This window comes from Chiloscyllium plagiosum, chromosome 19 (genome assembly GCF_004010195.1).
Source record: "Chiloscyllium plagiosum isolate BGI_BamShark_2017 chromosome 19, ASM401019v2, whole genome shotgun sequence".
Lineage (NCBI taxonomy): Eukaryota > Metazoa > Chordata > Chondrichthyes > Orectolobiformes > Hemiscylliidae > Chiloscyllium > Chiloscyllium plagiosum.
Window position 1 is genome coordinate 51,210,775 of NC_057728.1, and position 16,666 is coordinate 51,227,440.

The following is a 16,666-nucleotide window of genomic DNA, read 5'->3' on the forward strand; positions in this document are numbered from 1 at the left end:
TTAGTGGGCTTGTAGTGGAAAGAAGGGTCACTGGAATTGAAACGTTAAATCTGACTTTTCTCCATATTTGCTGCCAGACCTGCTAAACTTTCACAACAATTTCTGTTTTTGATTCAGATTTCCAGCAGCCACATTTCTTCAATTTTTTTTTACATGGAAACACCACCATCTGCACGTTCCCCTCCAAGCCACCACAATCCTGACTTGGAAATATATCATAATTCCTTCAGTGTTGTTGGGTCAAAATCTTGCAATTCACTCCCACTGGGTTTTGTAGGTCTACCTACAGCACATGGACTGCGGAGGTTCAAGAAGGCAGCTCACCTCCACCTTCTCAAGGGGGCAACTAGGGATGGGTAACAAATGCTGACACAGCCAGGGACACCCACACCTCAAGAATGAATAAACATAAAAGTGCAATTGAGCGACTGGATGGAAATCAGAATGTCGATTGTCTTTGTAGTTGTTAATTTCCTATTATTTACATCTCCCCCCAACATGATCCATGGAAACTGACGCATTAATGCTCTTGATTCCAGGCACAAACCATCAGCAAAACACTGATCACAGCGATTAGCAATTCCAATTGCACAGAATCTATCTCAGGATATGCAGCAACTGATCCCTCACATATACATTCTCTGGGATATGGGCCATACATCTAAGTAGGGTATAGGGTCGATCTCACACACACACTCACTGTACAGAGTCCCATACACACACTGACAGTAATTGATTCAGTGTTGGGGAGGTGAGCTTGTGCATTGGAGGGTCTGCCTTGTGAGAGCTCCATATGCCATAAAGGGCCCATTCCTCCTCCTCACTTGGGAAGCTTGTCTTGAGGAGTATCCATGAAAATGGGCAGGACTTTCTGGACAAACCCCTTTGGGCTAGTGTTGGAGTCAAGTGTTCATTTTGTGTCTAGGCAATGGGTATGCCCATTGGTGAACTCTGACCTTGGGCCTTGCTCAAACATTGCTGCTTTCTGCATTTACAACAAAAACACAAAACCCAAAAGCATCACTTGTCCTACAATGGACAAAATGCACAGCAGTTAAACTGGGCCTCAGGTTTAGGCCTCCGACAGAGTTCTGGAAGTTTGATTCACTGCAAGTATCAGTAAATCTTGAAGCAGTGATTCCCCGAATCTGCAACAGCCACATGTCCATCTGAGGTCAGTGCCAGACCCTATGGTCCATACAGAGGGTCAGCAGAGGTGTTAATATAAGACAAGAAGGACCCGGAGCTGTCAAACATCTGGTAGGTTACCTCTGCTCCTGAAGCCCCTTTTGAATTGTTACGTGAATAAAGTACTAGATTAAAGAAATCTTTGGTCATAAACTCCACTTTAGAAAGATAGTGGATATAGATTTTTCCAGTCTCTCTCAGAATTAACGCTCTGTGTAAATAATGACATCAATTATCAAGAACACAATGCATAAACTCATAGGGAGAGACACTGCGCACTGTAAACACACATGAATAAGAACTGCCTAGAGGGATATGGGGCAAGAGCAGACAGGTGGGACTAGTTTGGTTTGGGATACTGGTTGGACCGAAGGATCTGTTTCCGTGCTGTATGACTCTATGACCATCATTCAGGCCAGTGTAACGTCTATAAACATTTATTTCACTTTCAAGATGCGCGCATCTGGAACACAGTGGATCTGATTTCCTCCAGAGGAAGACTTTCACAAGCAGGAACCACATCCTCTCGCTTCTTCATTACAAGAAATTATAAAGATGCTTAAAGTCCTTAGAGACACCAAATCATAATTCCCACAGAGCATTGTGAAATGTTCTAAAACTGCTACACAAACTTACATGTCCTTGTGAACAGTGCAACAGCTGTTCAGAAAATTATTTCCAAGATTTTAAGTACTTTTAATAGATCAAGCTGTTAAGTGTTTCCGTTTGATTAAACATTATTTTAAATTGCTCTGTCACCAGCACCAGTCAATGCTGTTGTTGCCTGCCAAGTGGAAAGAATAAATAAAATTCCAAAATCCTAACAAATTTCTGCTGGATAACACTAATTCAGAGGGCAGTCAGGAGTCACATTTCTGGGGGTTCCCTTCAGAATTCCTCCATGAACGATATTAATAAACCAGATGTACTGTTACAACAATCCTGAACTAAGACTGTTATGGTGAGTAGCATTTTAATTGAGTTTATATTCCTCCACATGCCATGGTGAGATTTAAACTCAAGTTCTTTCAGTTAGTCCAGTCCTCAGGATTACCAGTCCAGTAACATTATCATCACATTGATGTTTCCAATTAAATCCATCAGGTAAAAAGGGAACAGGCTTGATCTCTTCTCTCTCGATGAGAAGGCTAAGAGTAGGTTAACTCATTTAAAATGACAGTTTGAACAGGCACAGGGAGACTGCTTCCAATGATGAGTAAAACCAAATAACTATACACCATGAATATGACAGTCAACAAGAAAATAACTAGCATTTTAAAAGACACTGGGGTGTGGTGAGAATGTGCAAGTTGCCATCAAGTGCTGTGAATTGCATCATTGTGTTCAGGAGGAAGAAACAGAAAAATATACTGATTGGATTTCAATGAGAGTTGAGAGGGGCTCAAATGGAGCATAAACACTGGGCAGTTGGGCTCTCTGGTTCATATATCCTGCAATGTAAATCCAACATTACAAAATTACACATCTCTTAAGAGTATCTAACAATCAGAAACTGGTCCAGTTACCAACATGCCTTCACTGTGGGTATCTTTGTTGTCTTTCATTTAGTAGATTCCAGATGGAACCCAAGATTGTTCTAATTACCTTCATTTCACAAACACAAACAATATACTGAAAAATGTGTTGCTGGAAAAGCACAGCAGGTCAGGCAGCATCCAAGGAGCAGGAGAATCGACGTTTCGGGCATAAGCCCTTCTTCAGGAACGTCGATTCTCCTGCTCCTTGGATGCTGCCTGACCTGCTGCGCTTTTCCAGCAAAACATTTTTCAGCTCTGATCTCCAGCATCCGCAGTTCTCACTTTCTCCACAAACAATATACTGTTAGATTAACCAATATTTACTTCTAATCCTTGTCAATTCAAATCCATTCCTTGTTTCAGGAAGAAATGGTTATTTCGAGAGTCATGCTGTTGATGGGAATTGCTGATTCTCTCTGCTGTCAGCCATTTTCAGAAGCAAATGGTTACCACTCCAGTCTCCATGACCAATCTGCTTTCTCTGCAGCCAGGACCAGCAGCATGATGGGAGGTTTCCAAAAAGCAGTTACATTTGACAAACTTTTGGTTAACATTGGGAATGACTTCCAGCCAGACACGGGCAGGCTCATATGTAGAATCCCTGGGGCTTATTATTTCTCATTCACCGTTGGAAAGTATCCAAAAAAGATGCTCTCGGTCATGCTGATGAAGAACAGATACGAGGTTCAGGCAATGGCCTTTGATGAGCATCGGCAAAAGAATCGCAAGGTGCAGAGCCAAAGCTTGATGCTGAGGTTGGACGTAGGTGACACTGTCTGGTTGTTGCTGCACGGTAACTCAAAGTACGCCCTGTATAGTAACATAGGGTCATACACAACCTTCACTGGCTACCTGGTCTATCCAGAATTGCCACCCTGTTGGCTAGGCAACAGTCTGCCTTTACTCCGCATCACTTCCAACAGCTCCCATTCCATTGCTAAACCGAAAATAAGCCAATCCACTCTCAGCTGCCTCACGGCTCAGCCAAAGGGCAGCCTTCCTTCTGCATTTTCTGCAGCCAGAACAACGTCACTGCTTGGGGAGAACACGGAGAATCTGCGATACAAGGCAGTTACATTTGACACAGAGTACATCAACATTGGCAAACATTTTGACAAGCTGAGTGGTTTCTTCACATGCCAGATCTCAGGTGCCTACTATTTCTCCTTCAATGTCGGGAAACATCCCCGGAAGGCCATCTCCGTTAAGCTGATGAAGAATCTCAGTGAGGTGCAGGCCATGATTTTTGACGAAGATGACAGTCAGCGCAGGGAGATGCAAAGCCAGAGTGTAATGCTCCAGCTGGCTGCAGGTGACAAAGTGTGGCTATACAGCCAGCAGCACCCACGCTTTGGTTTGTACAGCAACCATGGCAAGTACATCACCTTCACTGGATTCCTCATTTATCCAGACCCAAACATCCTACAGAGTCGTGGGTCTACATGACTGTGTTAAACTGCTCAGCAATTATAGACATTCTGCTTTAATTCCAAATGCATACAGCAGTCAGCATGCCTGAATTTTACTGTAAAAGTATCTTTCGTTGCAGCTTTGTACCTAACTACAGGGTGATAGTTTAGTATCTTAAAGAAGATTTGAACTATACAACACTACAGCATAGAAGGTCATTTAGGTCATCAGATGTGCTTCAACACCTTAAAGGTGCAATCCAGTTACTCCTGCTCTGTATCAATGTTTGCTCCTTTCAGCATGCATCAGTTCCCTTTAAAAGGCCAACATGAATCTCTTCCCACCCTGTCAAGGAGTGAAGTCCAAATCTTAACTGTGCATTATGTTTAAACAAAGTTTTCCTTCAGGTCACTTCCAGTTCTTTTGCCAGTCACATTAAATCTTTGTTCCCTGGCATCAGCCTATCAGAAACAATTTCTACAAAATACAAAGCAAAATACTACGATGCAGGAGATGTGAAATAAAAACAAAATGCTAGTGAAAGTCAGGTCTGAATGCATCTGTGGAGAAAGAAACCGAGTTAATGTTTTGAGTCCAATTACTCTTCTGCAGAACCCAGAATTGGAAACAACTTCTCCTCATTTACTCCATCCAAACCCCTCATGAAATCCTCCCCCAATCCCTGCTGTTATCAGACTTCTGAGTGGACCTCTTAAATTTAACTTGACCTCGTTCTTTGTGCACATTCTCTGCATTGTATTCCCTGTTCTGCTCTATTACCCTAATGCATGTATGGTATAATCTGCCTGTACTGCACACAAAACTTTTCACTGTACCTAGTTACATGTGACAATAATAAATCAAATCTCAACTTTCTCAGCTGAGAGAACCACCCTACTTTCTTCAGTATCTTCCTCGAACAAACAGCTTTGATCCCTACAGCCAGTTTAGTAAATTTCCTCTGCACTTTCTCCAAAGCCTTCTCATCCTTTCTAATGTGTAGTACCCTGAAGTGTACACAATACTCCAGTTGGAGCACTAAATCAGCATTTCAGCATAAATTTCTGGTGCTTGTATTCATTGTAATGCAATCAAATATTTTATTTTTCTTTGGTTTTTCATTATTGGAAAGTTGCAGTATCACTGGGATCAAACACAAATCAGATGCTACACCCACACAACCCATGTAAAAATTGCTGGGTTTGATGTAGACTCAGGGGTCACATCCACTCACAACTTTACAACATGGATAAGGGGTGTGAAAGCAGGGTCACTAAATTAACACAGTAACAAGTAGCGAAGTATGCTGTGAAGGCGACAAGAGGATGCAGATGGATATAAACAGGTTGAACGTGACAGCAAAATATGGAAGATTAAGTATAACGTGGGAAAATGTGAAGTCGTTTATTTTGGCAGGAAGAATGAAAAAGCAGAGTATTACTCTAGCAGAAAATGACTGCAGAATTCCAAAGTGCAGAGGCGTACAACAAGTTAGAATGCAGGTACAACACTCAAACTGAAACTAATAGGATGCTGTCCTGGAATTGAACATAAATATAAGGTTATTAAGTTTCAGTTATACAGACTATTGGTGAAACGACATCTCAAATACTATGTGCAGTTTTGCTCTCATTATTTAAAGGTTAAAAATGTACTGGAGGTGGTTCTGAGGGGTTTTACAAGATTGACAATTGGAATGATGGTTTGCTTTATGAGGATAGGTTGGACAGACTAGGCTTATTTTCACTGGAATTTAGAAAGGTGAGGGATGACTTCACTGAAGTGTACAAGATCCTGAACTGTTTTAATCAGGTGGATGAGGAAAACGTGCTTCCTGTTGTGCAAGAGTTCAGAATCAGGGACAATTATTTTAAATTAGGGATTACCCTTTTAGGACCGGAATGAGGAGTTTATTTTCCCTGTCAGAGGATCAAGAGACTTTGAAACTATTGGCTTCAGAAGGTGTTGAAGGGAAGGTCACTGATTAGTTTTAAGGTAGGAGTGGACAGAGCCTTGTTAGACAAGGAAATCAAGGGCTATCAGAGTACACGAGAATGGGAAACTTCAAACATAAACAGAGCAGCTGAGATCTTTTGAATGGTGAAGCAGGCTTGAGGGGCCGAAAGGTCTCTTTCTGGCCCTTTCTCAGTTGTAACAGTACAGCTTTTAAATACAGAAAACAGCCCGAGGTACTCCACTGGAGCATTATTAAAAAAAATCTGACATTCAACCATATAGTATTTGGACAGACGGCCAAAAGCTTGGTCGGGAGGTAGGTTTTACAGAGAGTTTGAGGAGGAAAGAGACAGAAAGGTGAAGAAATTCAGAGAGTGAATCACTGAGTGCAGAGTCCAAATGGTTTCAAGCACCACCTTAAATAACGGAGCAAAGGAAGGGGAAGATGAAAGAGAGCTGTACTTATCAAGGCAGACTCATATATGGAAGTGCACTTTAAAGTCATTAACCAGGCGAACGATTTTAACAGATGATGGCTACACAAATCAGAGCTGAGAAATCCAGGTTTGCAAGAGGTCAGTTAGAGAATCACCAACTTCCTGACTCTTAGGTTTAGATGCCAGTAGTACTGAAAGGAAAGGGTTTGTTTCTGCTTACCTTGTCTGTATGCGAAGAGAGATTCGTCACGGGTTTCTTCTGAGACATATCCCAGAGAATCACTGACTGATCAGCAGATGCACTGGCCAGAACACTCCTACAGTACAACAAAAGCAATTGTAGTGATGGCCTCATAGGTCTCTACCCTTCAGGACATCAGGAAAACATCATGCTGCACTGAATTATTTTTGGTCTACTTCATGTTTATTTCATTAAAGCACTGAGAGCAAGAACAAAAACGAGGGGCAATCATCTGTTCTAGAACTATAGCCATTACAATCAGCCCCTCCATGTGATCACAAGGCACACATCACTCATTTGTACATGCGTGCTAGTTACTACCATTAAACCATCTACTTTCTCCTGTCCCACTGGTTACGAGCAGCAAACCAAATACTTTCTCATTCCCTGCTAGTTACTAACATTAAGTGACACAGACAAGAATGAATTTAAATAAGCCAACAGCACCATCTTCTGGCAGTTGGTCAAATGAGCGTTTTTACAGTTAATTCCCCATAACCATTAACCAGCCTGTTGTTAATTACGGAGTTGAAAAGTGTGGCACTGGAAAAGCACAGCAGGTCAGGTAGCAGCCGAGGAGCAGGAGAGCCAAAGTTTCAGGCATAAGCCCTTCATCAGGAAAGTATATATGGTGGTGGGGGTTGAGAGATAAATAGGAGAGTTGGGGGTGAGGGGGGGTAGCTGGAAAGGTGATAGATGGATGCAGGTCAGAACAGAGGGTGGAGTAGGTAGATGGGAAGGAAAATGGACTGGTAGAGGGCAGTGCCAGGTTGGAGGCTTGAATACAGGATGAGGTTGGGGGTGAGGGGGGGAGAGAAGGAGATTTGGAAATTGATTTGAGGCGTTTCCCCCTCCAGTTGTTGGGTGGCTTGGATTTGGTGGTGGAGGCAGTTCAGGACTTGCATGTCCTTGGGGGAGTGGAAGGGTGAGTTGAAGTGGTCAGCCACAGGGCAGTAGGGTGGTTTGGTGCATGTGCCCCAGAGGTGTTTTCTGAAATGCTCTGCAAGTTGATGTCCTATCTCTGCAATATAGAAGAGACCACATCGAGAGCAATGGACACAGTAAATGAATGTAGGTGGATGTGCAGGAAAAGCTCTACCAGATATGAAAAGATCCTTTGGAGCCTTGGACGGAGGTGAGGGGAGGTGGCTTAGGCAAGGTTTTACACCTCTTGCAACGGTGCCAGGAGTGGAGGGTGGGTTGGTGGGCGGGGCATGGACACAAAGAGGGAGTCATGGAGGCAATGGTCTCTGCAGAACGCAGATAGGGGTGGAGAGGGAAATATATCCCTGGTGGTGGGGTCTGACCCACATGCGTCCCAGTGATCTCTGCCTCTTGATAGGATACATGGAATAGTTCATTTTCTACAGTTACACTGGCGCCATTCCCCACCTTTTCCTCTGCCACATTGACGATTGTATTGGCACCACCTTGTGCTCCCACGAGGAGGGTGAACAGTTCGTCAATCTCACTAACACCTTCCATCTGACCTTAAATTCACCTGGACCATCTTGGACATCTCCCTCCTCTTCCTGGATCTCTCAGTCTCCATCTCTGGTGACTGAGTTAACACATGCATCTACGGTGGTGGGGGCGGCCAAGGACTTGCATGCAGCCTCCCTATTTCCTGATGAAGGGCTTATGCCCGAAATATCGACTCTCCTTCTCCTTGGATGCTGCCTGACCTGCTGTGCTTTTCCAGCACCACACTTTTTGGCTCTGACTCTTCAGCATCTGCAGTCTTCACTTTCTTTAATTACACAGACCCACATCAGCGAGAGAATTAGTGCAAACACAGGAACACACTAGTATTCACTAATTAGGTTATGATGTAATAAAATATGCATTTATATTAAAACTTACAAAAACAAAATTGCTTGCAGGAAAACAGAAAGCTTTGCCCATCACCTCATCAAACATACAAACTGTTCGACTCAGCTCATAATGGAATCGGTTCCGAACTTGTAATATCCTTCTTTGCCACATTACAATTTGAACATACTTATAAAGGAAACAATATGCCACTGCTGATATTACCTGATATTTTTGTTCCAAGATAGATCAAGAACTGCATCTGTATGTCCCTCCTCCCAATTCTCTGCACTCTGAAATAACAAGTTAACAAATGAGAAATTTTAGGCTTACCTCTCCTAGTCGATTCCCCAGAGAGGCTAACAGAAAAACAAGTTTCAAACAATGTAGACTAGCTTTCAGCATAGTTACAACTGTTTGCAGACACAGACAGACAAACATGGAAAAAACAGAATCTGACCATGGCTAAACAGCCATTTTTAAGAGAACATGAGAATGACCACAAGTTGTAGATTGTAGAGACACCAGGCCTAATTCCTCAATTGTTGATGCCAAGATGAGCAATAGTTGACCCGTGCCCAGGCTGGCAGATGAAGGCTAGTGAAAAAGGACAGCGAAGTGGTCCACTCCCTTTCACCATCGTTTACGTATAATGTGATGTGGAGAATCAAACACATTTCAAAAATGACAAACAGGCTGGACTTTCAGTTGACTGCGTACTCAGACTGTGGAGACAGACTTCAGCTACTGATTAGTCAGTCTGACCGGTACTAACCAGTAGCAACATGGAGTGAATACTATCGTGAGCCAACCATAGCGTGGTAACTAGACGGGCACAATACCTTTTTGCCCCGTTTCTTCTTTTTTGTCTTCTTTTTCCCCAGACTGAAGGCGGGTTCCAGACAATCAACTGCATCCAGATTCCACACGTCAATCACAGGAGTCATGTTACCCACAGCAACATAATTCCCTACAAGGAGAATATTCTGGTCAAGGATGAGAGGGGAAAACGGGATAAAAAGCACCAACAGAACATCTGCTTCTGGAGAGGTGGCCACAGAGGACCCAACTTGCATCAAAAGAGATTTTAAATAGCCAGGGATTGTCCAACATACTTGGCCAGGCTCTGGAAGTGGACAACAGCTTCAAGAGACAAAGCCCCAATCAGTCTTTACCTTATTAGCGAGAGTCTCGCAACCAAAAGCCTAATCTTTTGACCACTACAACCAGTGTGACCAATATGACTTCTACTAAATGAAATTTCCTTGAATACTATTCTTTTCTAAACTGACCTGTCAGTTTTTCTGGGTTTGGATCAAAGTTGAGCCATTCAATAGACAATGGATAGGCAGGAAGCAGCACGTCATGATGGACATAGAGAGATTGCTCCTCCTGGTTGTGAACTGCAAGAGACAGTGAGAGTGTGTTAAATTTGAAAAACAGATCTTACACATGATGCAATGCAGCACCAATAACCAAAACACCATTCAACATGGGTGAGCAGAACTCTGCATACATCTAGCCTAATGAAAAGCAAAATACTTTCTTTGTATACCACCTTTCATGAACTCAGTACAGTTCCACGTGCGTTATAGCAAAAAAGGTGCTTTTCAAGTGAAGTCACTTGTGACATAACGTAGAAGGCATTGCCCCAGAAACAAAACTATGATAATGACCAATCGATCTGTGCTTTCTTCCCCTAAGTACAAAAGGAGTAGCCATGGGCACCCGCATGGGCCCCAGCTATGCCTGCCTCTTCGTAGGATATGTGGAACAATCCATCTTCCGCAACTACACTGGCCCCACCCCCCATCTTTTCCTTCGCTACATTGATGACTGTATCGGCGCTACCTCGTGCTCCCACGAGGAGGTTGAACAGTTCATTGTAGGAAACTATGGTGTGGCCGCACTTGGAGTATTGCGTACAGTTCTGGTTACCACATTATAGGAAGGATGTGTAAGTTTTGGAAAAGATGCAGAGGAGATTTATGAGGATATTGTCTGGTATGGAAGGAAGGTCTTCTGAGGAAAGACTGAGTGACCTGAGGCTGTTTTCGTTAGAAGGAAGAGGTTGAGAGGTGACTTAATAGAGATGTGAAAGATGATCAGAGGATTAGATAGTGTTAGCAGAGAGAGACGTTTTCCTCGGATAGTGATGGCTAGCATGAGAGGACATAGCTTTAAATTGAGCGGTGATAGATATAGGACAGATGTCAGAGGGGTAGTTTCTTTACTCAGAGAGTAGTAATGGCGTGAAACTCCCTGCCTGCAACTGTAGTAGACTCACCGACTTTAATGTCTTTTTAAATGGCCATTGGATAAACATATGGATGATAATGCAACAATGCAGGTTAGTTCAGCTTCAGGCTGGTTTCACAGGTCAGCACAACATTGAGGGTCAGAGAGCCTGGACTGTGCTGTAATGTTCTGTGTTCTTTGAAAGCAAGATAATATTTCGAGTCTGGCGATTCTTCATCAGAACTGTTAACAGCTCAGGAAAGGTGGTAATATATTGAAGTGACGTTTGTGGGAAGGGGTTGGTCTTGCACAAGGTGACTTACTTGCCGATTTACTTCCTCCAACCTCAGTATCCAAGGCCTCAGGCACACCTTCCAGGTGAAGCAGCAGCTTACCTGCACTTCTCTCAACTCATTTATTTCATTCACTGCTCAGAATGTGGTCTCCTGTATATCGGGGGAGATGAAACACAGATTTGATGACCGCTTTGCTGAACACCTACACTCTGTCTGTAAAACATGACCCAGAGTTTCCCACTGCCTCCACTTCAACACACCACTGTGTTCCTACACCAACATTTCTGTCCCAGATCTGTTGCAGTGTTCCTTAACGCAAGTTCAAAGAACAACACTTCATTTTCCACTTGGGGATGCTGAACACTCTCTGCTCATTCCTGAAGAAGGGCCTGTGCCCGAAACGTCGAATCTCCTGTTCCCTGGATGCTGCCTGACCTGCTGTGCTGTTCCAGCAATAAAGTTTCAACTTTGATCTCCAGCATCTGCAGACCTCACTTTCTCCCCTAAGTATTGTTGACTGGGAAGAATGTCCCCAACTCTTCTTCAAAATAGTGCCACAGGAAGCCTTTACATTCCCCCACCATGAAAGACAGCACTTCTGACAGTGTTGTCAACTCCCTCAATTGGCCTGGATAGTTTGAGGCTTAAGTCTCTCGAGTGGGGTTTAAATATTCGTCTGACACTAACATTAACATGATGCCTACAGATTGAGAATATGGGTCAGTTCTTTACACAGTATACTGTACAACTCAATTCACACAACAGCACTTTAAACCACATCCAGAAGGTTCAGACCAGCAATAATTAAAGCACCATAATGCCACAATCCCAAGATGATTTCACATTTACTGATATCATCCCACGTAAGAAGCTTCTTCCAAGATACCAAAGGCAAAACCTCAGACAGTGGGATGTCTAATATCACTAGGATCTTTACTGGCAATCTCACCATATATCTCGAGGCTGCAGCAATCCTTCTCAGCTTTTCCCATAATTATTAGATTGTCAGTGGGCTTGATTTTGAAATCGTCATCTTCATAGTGGTCCTACAACAGACAATGCTGCTTTAAGTTTCAAGTTACTGTAATATTGAGAGTAGGAGCACATTAATTGTAATTTAATTAAATTAAATTTACACATTTAGTAATCATTAAAATTTCTGCAACAAGATCATTAAGGAGAAAAATTCACAGGAAGTTACAGGTGGATAAGAATAATTCTGTGAAGTTTCACACTCCAACTTACTGTATCTTTAAGAGTGACGTACGGATCATCGTCATTGCTAGCAAAGACTGAGAGTCCTCCCAAACTGTCACCAAGATTCACTCCACCTAGATGGAAAGTCACGGGTCATCATTTAATACCTCTATAAGCCTCAAGGTTAATTATTCCAGGGATGTTTGCTGCTAAACATTATTAATTAAGTGGCACATAAGTAAGGACCGAACAAGTAATGTGTTACAAACAACGTGTCACGCTGTCTCTTGGCTTAGGATGCTGCAAAAAGATCACATGTGCAAGGAGCATCCAATGTCATTCAGAGGTGCCAGAAAACTGCAGCCAGTATCAATGATGTTATATTCCGGGTAGTCTGGGACTCAGAGGCCTGAATCATACTCAACATTTATTGAAGGTGATGAGGGGTGACGGAGGGAATGGAGAGGTCGGGTTGTTAGACAGAGGCCTTTGCAGGATGGTTACAGCAGTGAGGCCTAAGCAGTGACACTGTTCCTGGGGCCATCCATGGATAGGGACACAATCTTGAAACGCTGTTTGAAGAGGGGGAACAGTAGCTAAAATGCAAAATGTCAGATTACCAACTCCCTTTTTGACAGACGGCTCCCACAGCCGACAGACGTACATCAAAAGTGTGGTTAAATATTTTGTTTAGGTTGCTGGTCTAGAAATCCAGAGATCCATGGCAGATGGTGGAATTTGAACTTAACCAATCTATAGTTCTAGGACTGAAAGCTAGTCTCAGACCATGAGCTGCCATTTGGAAGATCACTGTATCCCTACAGTGTTGAAAGAAGCCATTCGGCCCATTGAGTCAGCACCTACTCTCTGAAGAGCATTCCTCCCTCACCCCCAGCAGCACAGTATCTCGAAGGATTATTGGGGCTGGATGAAATTACAGAGATAAGGAAAGCCAAGACAGAACATCGAACAAATACAGCACAGTACAGGTCCTTCGGCCTACAATGTTGTGCCGAGGGTTAGTCCTAATCTAAAATAACAATCTACAGTCCCCTCAATTCACTGCTGTCCATGTGCCTGTTCAGCAATCGCTTAAATGACCCCAATGACTCTGCTTCCACCACCACCGCTGGCAACGCATTCCATGCATTCACAACTCTCTGCGTAAAGAACCTACCACTGACATCTCCTCGATACCTTCCTCTTAACACTTTAAAACTATGACCCATTGTGGCAGTCAATCCTGCTCGGGGTAAAAAGTCTCTGGCTCTTGACTCTATCCATGCCTCTCATTATCTTGTACACCTCGATCAGGTCACCCCTCTTCCTCCATCTCTCCAGAGAGAAAAGTCCGAGTTCACTCAATCTCTCCTCGTAAGAGGAACCCTCCAGTCTAGGCAGCATCCTGGTAAACCTCCTTTGTACAGTCTCCAAAGCCTCTGTATTTTTCCTATAATAGGGCGACCAGAACTGGACACAATATTGCAAGTGTGGTCTCACCAGGGTTTTGTAGAGCTGCAGCAAAACCTCGTGGCTCTTAAACTTGAATCCCCTGTTAATGAAAGCCAAAACACCATATGCTTTCTTAACAACCCTATCTACTTAGATGACAACTTTGAGGGATCTATGCACTTGATCACGAAGATCCCTCTGTTCCCCCACACTACCAAGAATCCTGTCTTTAATCCTATGTTTAGCATTCAAGTTTGACCTTCCAAAATGCATTGCTTCACATCTATTCAGGTTGAACACCATCTGCCATTTCTCAGCCCAGCTTTGCGTACTGTCATTGTCGCGCGGCAGGGTGCAATAGCCTTCTATACTATCAATGGTACCTCTCAACTTTGTGTCATATGCAAACGTACTAACCCAGCCCTCAACCTCCTCATCCAAACCATTTATAAAAACTACGAAGAGCAGAGGACCATGAACAGAGCCATGCAGGTCACCACTGACCTCCAGGCAGAATACTTTCCATCTGCAACCACTCTCTGCCTTCTGCCAGCCAACCAATTCTGAATCCAGACAGCCAAATCTTCCTGTATCCCATACCCCTGACTTTATGAATGAGCCTACCATGGGGAACTTTTTCAAACTCCTTGCTGAAGTCCATGTACACCACATTCACTGCTCAATCTTCGTCAATCTGTCTCATCACCTCCTCAAAGAACTCAATAAAGTTTGTGGGGCATGACCTGACCCTCTCAAAGCCACACTGACTGCCTTTAATCACACCATGCATTTTCAAATAGTCATAAATCCTATCCCTCAATTCTTTCCAAACCTTTGCTGACCACAGACATAAGACTGACTGGTCTGCAATTGCTAGGGATTTCCCTATTACCCTTCTTGAAAAGAGGAACAACATTCGCCTCCCTTAAATCCTCTGGTACGAATCCCATGGAGAGTGAGGAAGCAAAGATCTTTGCTAGTGGTTGAGCTACCTCCTTGCTCAACTCCTGGAATAAGATCTAGGAGGGGATCAGCAAATGAGAACAATTTGTTAAGATTTCTCGTGCAAAATAAATCAAGAAATAAATTGCTCTCAAATAGATCAAGACGAAAGCATCAAAAGCCTTGCAGAAAAACTTACCTGCTTGAAATGGGAATTTTATGGAGGTTGAAGTGCTGTGGTTGATTCAACAGTTGAAATGATAAACAATGTTATTGTGATTTTACCAGCTGACACAGAGCAATCGCTGGCATTACCTCCTTCTCTGACACTCACCATCCTCTTTATCATATTGATCAAGATCGTATTCTGCCAGACTGTCATTGTCTTCCTCTTCTCCCTCCTCTTGTGTCTTGGAATCACTCGTGGCAAGGTTGTCTGATCCATCCATCAACTCCTCCTCATTCGCTCCTTCTGCCTTTTCCTCATCCTCCTCCTGATCACTGGAAATAAACACATAATATTGAGCATGTTTATCAGTTGAAAACCTCACTCATTCTGCCACTTGCCATTGTTTGGCTGCCACACCTAAAAGGCTGGTAGCTAAACACCAACATTATTCATCCTTTCTTCAATAAAGAAGGGGAAGGCTGCAACTTACTCAAATTCTTCTCTTGCATCGAGGATTAATTGCTGCAACTCCTCCTTACTCAGAGTCACCTAGAAATGAAAATTTACTGAAATTATTAACATTGGAAAAATAACTTGCCCTGACATCAGGATTCCACGGCAGGAATAAATCAAAACACTTAATGCATTTCCCTGCATTCTGAAACCAGCAAAGTGAAACTGGTTGTTTCCTGAGAAATCCCCAGCAGCAGGCTCCAGGATCAAGAACTCCAATAACTCTCGAGTGTGTGTTATAATCCTGCTTATGGTACAACTGGTTAAATTAAATCCCAGAATTAAACCTAGCTTGAGAGATGTGCTTTATTCTTTATCTAACATGACAGTTACTTGCAGGCATGTTCACACAAATTTGATTTTCTTCTACAAGTGAGTTACATGAAAATAAATTTTATAAGCTGTCTAAATATAGAAGACAGTAAAAAAGGTACCAAACTATTTCCCAATGCTACCCATTACAAAAGTTTTAAGTCCAGAGAAATTACAAATCCTATTTAGTTAGAAATCACACAACACCAGGTTATAGTCCAACACGTTTACGTGGAAACACTAGCTTTCAGAGCGCTGCTCCTTCATCAGATTAAAAATCACACAACACCAGGTTATAGTCCAACAGGTTTATTTGGAAGCACTAGCTTTCAGAGCACTGCTCCTTCATCAGGCGATTATGGAGAATAAGATTGTAAGACACAGAATTTATAGCAAAACTTTCCAGTGTAATGTAACTGATATTATATATTGAAAAAGACCAGATTGTTTGTTAAGTCTCTCATCTTTTAGAATGACCATGTTGGTATCAGTTCTTCCATATGTAAATCGCAAAACATCTTTTTAAAAAGTTACATTCTCAAGCGAACTTTAACAACTGGTGTCAAGAGTGTCTGTGAGAGAGTGCGTGTATGTGTGAGAGTGTAATCGGGTATAAGTCTGTGGGAGGGTGCATGTGTGAGCATATGAGAAAGGGTCTATGTGCATGTGCACCCGTCTGTCTGTGCGTACACAGAGGAACTCGATTATCGGAATAGCAATTATTCAAAAATCGGATTATCCGAAGGAGATCGCGAGGTCCCGATAGAAACACAACATGAAAGACATGTTTCCAACAGTGGTCGCGTCTTTTGCTTAGTGATTTGAAGACTGTGTCTGTTTAATGACTGAGCATTCCATGAATGTGGCAGCATAACTTTCCAATTTCTATTCCCTGACAGTGTGGTGCACCCTCAGCGCTGACATCCCCCGACAGTGCGACGCGCACTCAGCACTGACCTCCCCCC

General features: G+C 43.0%; 2 protein-coding genes across 2 annotated transcripts in view; one reads left to right on the top strand and one right to left on the bottom strand.

The window, feature by feature from the left end:
- Positions 1 to 4,470, top strand: part of c1qtnf13 (C1q and TNF related 13) — a 13,674-nt gene extending 9,204 nt beyond the window's left edge. The window contains exon 2 of the mRNA XM_043709854.1: positions 3,090 to 4,470. Coding sequence (XP_043565789.1) covers positions 3,096 to 4,172 — 1,077 coding nt within the window. The 5' untranslated portion in view covers positions 3,090 to 3,095 and the 3' untranslated portion in view covers positions 4,173 to 4,470. The remainder of the gene's footprint in view (positions 1 to 3,089) is intronic.
- Positions 1 to 16,666, bottom strand: part of pwp1 (PWP1 homolog, endonuclein) — a 56,372-nt gene that overhangs the window by 33,132 nt on the left and 6,574 nt on the right. Inside the window, exons 2-9 of the mRNA XM_043709852.1 lie at positions 15,367 to 15,425; positions 15,042 to 15,208; positions 12,362 to 12,447; positions 12,066 to 12,162; positions 9,875 to 9,985; positions 9,425 to 9,552; positions 8,808 to 8,875; positions 6,750 to 6,846 (exon numbers count right to left, since the gene is read on the bottom strand). Of these exons, the coding sequence (XP_043565787.1) occupies positions 6,750 to 6,846; positions 8,808 to 8,875; positions 9,425 to 9,552; positions 9,875 to 9,985; positions 12,066 to 12,162; positions 12,362 to 12,447; positions 15,042 to 15,208; positions 15,367 to 15,425 (813 nt within the window). The remainder of the gene's footprint in view (positions 1 to 6,749; positions 6,847 to 8,807; positions 8,876 to 9,424; positions 9,553 to 9,874; positions 9,986 to 12,065; positions 12,163 to 12,361; positions 12,448 to 15,041; positions 15,209 to 15,366; positions 15,426 to 16,666) is intronic.